Raw genomic sequence first — 8,491 nt, forward strand, 5'->3', positions numbered from 1 at the left:
CTGCCCACCCAGATCTAGTGTTATGGCCCTTCCCATCTATCCTCAAAATAGAGGCAAAGAGGCTGCCTCTTTCTTTTCTGCACCAAGAGGAGGGTGGAGAGGGGCACAATGCAATGCCTAAAATCCAAATTAAAAACAAAAAAAATCTGAATTAAAAACAAAAATATCCCCTAGCCTCTGTCATTTCTGCTCCCAGCCAGAGGCTTGGCTATGCCTCATCAGCCAGCCACACTCTCCCTCCCTTCACACCATGGTTTTCACACTCTCTTGCTCCATCCCTCCCTCTTGCACAACACCCCTTGTGCTCACACCCTGTTCATAGCACATGGGGGAGGGGTCTAAAAGAAAGGTGGGTGAGAATATAGGGACAGAGTTACTGGCCCTACACAGCAACCAGGAAAGCACTGCTGCACTTCCAGATGCAGAGCTCGTGTCAGCCAGCAAGTGGTTAAAAGGACTCAGGCTCCTTAAACTCTGAAGAGAACAAGCTGCGGGTTTGTTCCTATCCCAGCTCACTCCAAGGGGCCAATAGGCAGCATGGGCTGGTGCCAGGCAGCAACAGCTGAACCCTCATCCTCTCTTTTTCTGGGGAAGGAAGGGAAAATTCCTTTCTTCAATTGCTCATCCCACGCTTGGCTCCTGACTCCAGCGCAGGGAGTGGGTGGGTGGCCTGAGATCCAGCCCTCCCTGGAGGGACAATGGAAGCTGCAGAGCCATCCTGAAGTAGCACATTTGTGAAAGCCAGAGGCCCCAGGACCTCACTGCCTCTCAGCGGCTCATAATTGTTCAGGTCTCAGGGTACAGAGAGTCTGAGATGGTTCCTGCTACCTCTCTCAAACCCCACTCTGGTCTCCAAGAAACAACACATGGTCAGGATATTAAAGCCTCTCCCTCAACCTCCAGCCTTTTTGCCTTGGTCTCTGGAGCCTCCCCTCCCAGGCAGGCAGAATCCTTGTTCTGACCCCAGCAAGGAAGTCAACATCTGTCCTACAGACACCTTGGGGACAAGAGGGCCACCATCCCCACAAAGCCTCTTTGGGGCACGGAGCAGGAGCAAGTCAACTCAGAGGGGACAGGAAGAAGACTCCTTGTAGCAGTAATTTCTATTAAATAGCCAGTAGCAGGGAAGATCTCAGTCATCCTTTTTTTTTTTTTTTTTTTTTTTTTTTTTTTTTTTTTTTTTTTTTTTTTTTTTTTTTTTTTTTTTTTTTTTTTTTTTTTTTTTTTTTTTTTACTGGGACAGCTCCCATTCTCCTGCCCTCACCCGGTGATCTCCACCATCTCTGAAGGCCCTGACATATCACAGCTACTTTCTACCTGAAGCCAACTCACTGCCAGGGCCAGGCTGGGGTTACAGGATTATTGTCCTGCCTCCTTCTCCCCCACTACCCCAACCCCACCCCATTATACAGTGGCAATCCCAGGAGCACAGCCCTAAAAGATGTGGATTCATGGAGCATCAATGCACACAGCCACTAAACCACCAGGCTGGCCTTGTTCTCAACACCACATTCAAGGCTCTTCTCCTTCTGGTTACAATTGTGGCTGTGGCCATGTCAGATGCAGGGAGCTGAATGAAATGTGGCATTTTTTAAATGACTTTCATCCAAGGATCTTGGCAAGCAGCATAGGAAAGCTTCCCCCTGCAAAAGGAGCCACTGAGGATGGAGCAACCCATAGTATGTTGCACTGCACAAGCTGTTCCTCGTTTTCATTGTTAATGGAGGGCTGGCAGAGCACTCGGCTCCACGTAAGCCAGACACAGCAATGCAGTGGCTCCCCTAAAAAACCTAGTTCCCACACACGCGTATCAATACACAACCAGTAAAGAAACCTAAATGGCTGCCGGGTACTTTAAAATAGCCAGATCACTTTAGCAACCACTTTCAAACAGCAAATTAGATGCATACAGAATGAGCCAAAGGGGTTGGAAGCACATCATGCTCAATGTAGTTCATGTGTCAAGTTTGCTAGTTAACTGGAATCTGATCTATGCATGGGTAAGCATTCAGAGCACACCATGCTACAGGGCAAAACAGTCCAGGACAGAGCATGTCAGGGGTAATAACAGGCATAAAAGGGTCAATGCCACTTACCAACTTGTTGTTCTCATAAACGTTCTCTTTGCTGAGGGAGTTGAAGTTTCTGCAACATAGAAAAAGGAGAAAGGCTTTATTTTGGTGATCTAGAGCGTCCTGCCTCAATGCCAGCTTCCCACGCCCCTTGGAGTCCGATTCACTGGGAGGTGGCCTTGGAGATGAACCCCAGCAGGTTTTATCCACGATTCCAGATGGACAAGGACCTGCGAAAGGGGCTCTCATGAGGACAACGGTGTTCGGTGCAACCTGCCAGCACAGCCATCTGCGAGAACATTTCTGGCTCACCTTGCCATCCAGTGCCTGCTTCGTTACCCTCAGGCATGCAGACGGGGGCTATGCCAAGCCTCTGTATAAAGCCAAGGGTTTTGCAGCAAGAGAGAGAGATGAAGACTTCCTTCATCCCTTCATAGAGCCCTGGCTCCTTCCCCATTTCACCACAGACACCTGAGGCCAGACAGATCACAGCACCTGCCAGGAACAGCACTTCCCCAAACAATGGCACATAGGACCCTGTCCCTCCCTCAGACTTGCCAGTCCCTGACCGACTTCGTACATCAGAGGAGGCCCGGCTGTGATGCTCCCTTCTTCAAGGCTTTGGTCAAATGGTTGCAAATCTCATGAACTTCTTGAGACCACAGGAGTCACGTACATCATAGAAGCAGCTGGTCCAAGTCGGTCCACTTAGACTGAAAAAGCACCAGTCAATCTGGAGATCTCATTCACATCCACCAATGAGGTCACTCAGCCCAGACGCAGACACTAACCTATCCGATTCGTTTTGTAACCAGTTGCTTAAGAATATAAGAAGTGCCATATTGTGTCAGACCAGTGGTCTATCTAGCCCAGTATGCTGTCTCTAACAGTGGCAGAAATGGATGCTGTAGAGGCAGAGCACTGAATCGGATCTCTCTAGGATGACCTATCCCCTATTCAATATGCTCCCTGGCATCCACCGCAGTCCTTATGCATTGCCACTAGGACATTATGGGGTTGCAGAACTAAAGCAAAATATTTACAGCAGAGAGGACACATGAATTAATCAGGAGGGTAAAAAGAAGAAATATTTGTGTGACTTTTTTTGCAGAGTTATAAATCCAAACTTTGGATTTCCTCAAGCTCTTAAGCAGCCTCCTTTTTAAAAAAAAAACACTATCCATTCTCCATCTAACTTCAAGGGAACAAAGCACAACCATATAAGAAATCCAGGATAAAGCTTACTCCCAATTCATGGTACGAATATACAAGTTTGCCCCACAACACAAGATCCTTTGCACAAACTTTACTGAAAATAAGGGATAAGCTGTGTTTCTTATTTACTTAATACAGAACGCAGATCGTTAAGCACCAAATAAGAGAGGTTTATTAATAAATGAAAAGCAATGGCCGTGTTCCAAAAAGGCAGGAAGATTCATCCTTTGGTGAACAGAGGTTTGAAAACAGCCCATCATTGATTTCAGATTTCAAAATGATCCAACTACATTTTCTCTGAAATCATTTCCTTTCATCAGTGCCACAAACTGTCACCATATCTCTGCTCAACACATCTAGATCAAGAATGCCTATTTCCATGGCACAGCTGAGCAATCACCCATGGGAACTGGTAAGCTGAATGGAATGAGAACCGATGAAGAAATCCCAATTATAAAATCAGGCAAGACTTACAAAGCCATTCCCCTCTCTCCTTGTCCAAATGGACTCCTGACTTGGGGCTTTCCTGCCTCAAGACAATGGTTTAAAAGGAATAACGAAAATAATGATAAGGAGTCTCAACACATCATGCCACTCATTAAAATCATCCTGCTTCATCCCAGACAAACCAAACAAAACCATCTTCCTATTATCAAGGAAGGGTATTTTTGTGCCTAAAAGCTTGTCCAACATCTCTCCCTATTACTGAGTTTGTCCAATAAAAGATATTACCAAATGCATCTTGTTTCTTACATATTCCCTGGACCATTACAGCTACAGCAGCACTATAGGACTACTGTACATCCGCCTACCATTCATGTCCCTGGGACAAAGAACTTGGGTGGCCCATGGGTACAACTTTAACACCCCACATGCATGGGCAGTTCTATACCATGCAAGATGCCAGCATGAAGAGCTAGCTCTCCCTTCCCTGCAGGCTGTTCGCTACTCACAATCAAAGAGCCACATGGATAAATTTAGGTTAAACGCTAAAGGGAAACTTTCCCTAACAGCAGAATCTGTCAGACCAGATTAATCCCCCAAGGGGAGACTTATCACTTGAATCATTTAAGAATATAATGCAGGGAAAAGTCTGGGCCTCGCAGGCTTTGGACGAGATGACCTAACAGTTGTTTTCCAAGTCTGGTCTCTCTGTTTTTAAGGACACACAACATAGGTTTTTGAGGACACTGAGAAAAGAGCAAAGAGTAGCAGCTTAAGCATAAGGTCTTTTTGCAGGGAGTCCAGGTAGGCTGGACCGGCGATGGAAAGGCACTGCAGCACTGGAACAAATCCAGGCTTTGCTCTGTATCGTTCAACCTGTCTAGGCACAGCTGTGGGGCATCCACAGAAATTACCAGTGCCAGAGGTTTAAAATAGTGCTGAATAAATTAAATTTCAGTCTCAGCTACGCTCTGTCCCCACCGCTTCATCCCCTTGCATTTCTGGATACTGCAACACTAAGAGTAGATGAATCAAATTTGGGATGGAAGCAAGAGGTAAAAGTTCAGGTCTCTCTAATGAGGGGCATTTAAGAAATCCCCTTCATTTCTCTCTGAACAGAACCTACACAGTCAGGTTGGCTGCTGTTTCCACCTTAAGACCCCCCACAGTTGTTCGTCTCCCTACTGCAGAACAGATCCCTCATCAGCTAGTCACACGAATTAGATGACATATAATATTTCCTCAGGGAGCTGACTTGCTAATGCTCTTTTTAGTCCGTTATAGCAATTGTCCTCTGGATCAATAGACCCATAATCCTCAGGAAGCAAAGTTAAAACAATGGGAAAACTAAACCAGAGCCTGAGATTTCTCCACTGAGGAGACACAGGCGGTTCTGTTAATGGGGAGGGTGGAGAAACATCTGTCCGGCCCTTCAGGAAATACTGGGGTGGCAAGAGAGCGAAACAGAGTATGTATGGGAGCCTGTAGCCACAACTTTTCCTGAGGACACAAGCTCTTTCCTGAGTGAAGAGGCAGCCTGTGTCCCTGCTCCCCATGAGCAATCTGCTGCCACAGCCCTGCCGCCTCCACGGGGCTGCAGCTCATCCCGTCTCGGAGTCCCTCCCCAGCACAGGTGTTTCCTTAGGAAGAATCCCAGCTGCTCCTTCAACTCAGCCATCGGATCTACCAACGCAGCGCGATCCCACAGCTGCTCGCCGCGACCAAGGGCAGGAAGCCAGCTGAAGCTGCCCGTGGGGAAGGTCAGGATGACCTTAAGTGGCTTGGCTTTGCACGTCTTTCTACCTTGTTCCCTAGGAGCAGCAGGTCGTGCTCTGTGGAGCCACGTGCCTATAGCAGCACAACTCTTGCGCAGGCCTGCAGATATAAGCCCAGCCCATTCCACCAGCGGCAGCTTCAGCCTTATGCCACTGCAGACAAGCGGCTTGTGCACACCCACCAGCCCACAACCTTCCCAGCCTCTCAACCACAAAGTCACACACAGGCCAGCTCAAAACCATGTAACTGCAAACGAAAAAGGAGCTGCACACTTTCTGCAAAGCTTTACTTTGCCTCAGGCCTCTGAAAAGCCTCGGGTGAGTCCCCTACAGAGGCAGGTGAAGCACAATTTCCACACCTCTGAACTGCAGCCCACGCCCATCCTCCAGCCTGCAGAGGACAAAAGGTCTCTCTGAACAGAAAGGGACTGAGATATCCAAGTTCTGCCTAAATCCATAACTGATCCAGAAAACCCCCCATATGATTCCTGCCAAACCCTGGAGGCACTGAAAGTCCCCCGAGAGCTCCAGATCTGAGTTTAAAAGTTCCCCAAATACCTGAAGTCTCAGGTCTCCACATACCCAGAAGCCCACGGTCTTGATTGCACTGCACAGCTCGACTCCTGCTTCACACCAAAGTCCCATCGGGATTCACAAATGGGGCATCCCCATCTCTCCCCTGTGGGCTCTACTCGGGAGGCGCTCCTCACTCTGCACAAATACAGTGGCTGCCAATGCCTCTTCCACCTGCATGTGATGGGATGGTGCCACCCCCAGCCCCTCCTGTTGAAGCCTGCTCAGTTATGGAGAAGGATGCAAAATACAGAAACAGCCCTTGGAGCCAGGACTGCAACCCAGGCCTTGCCTCTCGCAGGTGCCCGAGGTAACAAAGAGGCTCCAGTCCTCCTCACTCTTACTCCCTTTCTCAGGGCAACACATCTTCAACTCTTCTAGGTAGAATCAGCCTCAATGGAAAGGGTCAAGAACGACTGCCCACACCTTTGGACACCCTGACGTCAGGCACTTGGGATACCTGTGCAAGTCCCCTTGGGCAGAGAGGAGTACCAAACATGTAAGTCTTCCACATCCTGAGTGCACTAACCATGAGACTATCATGAAAGCAGAGGGACTCTTCACTGTTTTAAAAGAAAAGAGTGAGCCCTGCTCACTAGTTGAGGGAAAAGTCACAGGCACCCCCCAAATAGGGAGGGCTTAAGGTAGGAATCACTAGTGAAGGAAGGCGCTGAAGACTCAGCAGGGCAGGATTTCAGACCCACCCCATCCTCGCAGTTTCTCTATCGCTAGCTCTTGGCAGCTCCATGCAGCACAATCGTGTGTGCTGCACCTTGCACGCCACATGCATGCAAGGAGCCTGGTCACCAAACTCTAGGCTCTGTGCTCTGCTTGGGCCCAGATGCCCAGGAGGCACTGCGATGTTCAGAGCTGCAGTGCCTCACTCCCTTCTTGACCCAGCCCAAAGGGAGTTGGTGTCTGGGAGTGCTATGGCTTATTGATTTCAGTGCTGGCAAGCAGGTCATTCAGACAGGCTGGGCAAGTAAAAGCAAATAGTCTGGCTCTGTGTACTGCTAAGCAAACTCACCGTAGTTCTCAAATTCCAGGGTAGTTACCCCCAGGCCGACCCACACACCAAAGTCAGGAGTCCCCAGTTATAGTCACCTGTGTCTGTCCTACAGTGCTACCCACTCCACTCCTATCTGCAGGATCTATGTACAGACCCCTCCCTGCTGCCCAGGTTTGCCTGATCTCACTAGCCGATGATAACCACGCAAACCTCTCCTGAAGAAGTGCAGGCAACACTCAACAGATCCTCAGTTCCAGTCACCTAATGCTACTCAGCCTTTAGTGTTCAAAGGATTTCAGACCCATTCAAAATTCCCATGCAGGGGAAGTCATGCCATTTCACAACCTGGGAAAGAACAATATCCACAGGCTGAAAGAGAGAGGGAGGGGAAGAAAGATCTTAATCAAAACCTTGCCAGCAAAACTTCTCCACAACATCTGGAGCTAATAGAGCTAAAGAGAGAGCTCAGTTCCTTGGTTTTCTGATTTACTTTTTGGTATAGACTGTCAGAAACCCCCAATGTGGCCAATGGCATTGCCTTCAGTGGTCGATGCCAAGATTATGAACACCACAGCTCGTATCTTAGATATCATACCAACAAGGAAAGTTCCCTTTCTCTGACAAGCAATCACTTAATACTCTGGCTCTGTTCCTCAGCCATCAGTGAACTCAAGCATCTCTGAGATGCTGTGAAAGGGCATGTTGGGGGACGATAAGAAGTGCTCCTTTGTTGGGATGAAAGGGAACTGAATCTTCCTGTTTGTTCAGCCCTGTATTACTTCTTTATCAAAGTCCAATCTGCCCTAGAGTCCTGTAGCGACTGGGAAACGCAGTTCTGACCATAGGCAGCCTGCCATGGGCTCTGATAACACAGAACTGACATCAGCTACTTTGAAAGTTATCCTATTCGCCATATGCTCTCTGGCAGGAAACAGGAAGAGTTTTAAAAAAAAGAGAGAGAGAAAGATACCAGCCTCCAGCCCGATCTATGGACTCCAAACCCCAGAATAGAAACAGATTAACACAAAGGTTTGCCGGCTGCTACTCCCCAAGTGTCCTGAAGCAAGCAGCACCCTTTCCTGCATATCCCACCAGTCCGGAGATGTCATCTGCCTAGGTCAGGAGAGAAAAACCCAGCGTTACAACATTCTCCCCGCTGCTGATCTGTAAGTGGTCTGTGTGCACAAGCAAGCTCTGTCGCAAGCATACAGTGCTCTCCAAATACCAATTATCCCACTCTAGTTTTACTTCCAAAGCCATGCCCTTAAATCTCCTACTAGGATCTTTCCCAGAAACAGCAGGAGAAATTACTTCAGGCCCCCCATGATAAACAAGACACAAATGCATGTCTCGGAGGAGATGGGACTGGGACTAGCCACCCGGATCAAGGACAACAAGAAGTC

The 8,491-nt window shown here is 48.3% G+C and overlaps 1 protein-coding gene across 1 annotated transcript in view; it reads right to left on the reverse strand.

Annotated features, from left to right (window-relative positions):
* The window catches only part of MICALL2 (MICAL like 2), a 54,554-nt gene that overhangs the window by 35,341 nt on the left and 10,722 nt on the right, over positions 1-8,491 (reverse strand). The window contains exon 3 of the mRNA XM_019512611.1: positions 2,097-2,145. Coding sequence (XP_019368156.1) covers positions 2,097-2,145 — 49 coding nt within the window. The remainder of the gene's footprint in view (positions 1-2,096; positions 2,146-8,491) is intronic.

Source organism: Gavialis gangeticus, unplaced genomic scaffold (genome assembly GCF_001723915.1).
Source record: "Gavialis gangeticus isolate Ggan-Ray unplaced genomic scaffold, GavGan_comp1, whole genome shotgun sequence".
NCBI lineage: Eukaryota > Metazoa > Chordata > Crocodylia > Gavialidae > Gavialis > Gavialis gangeticus.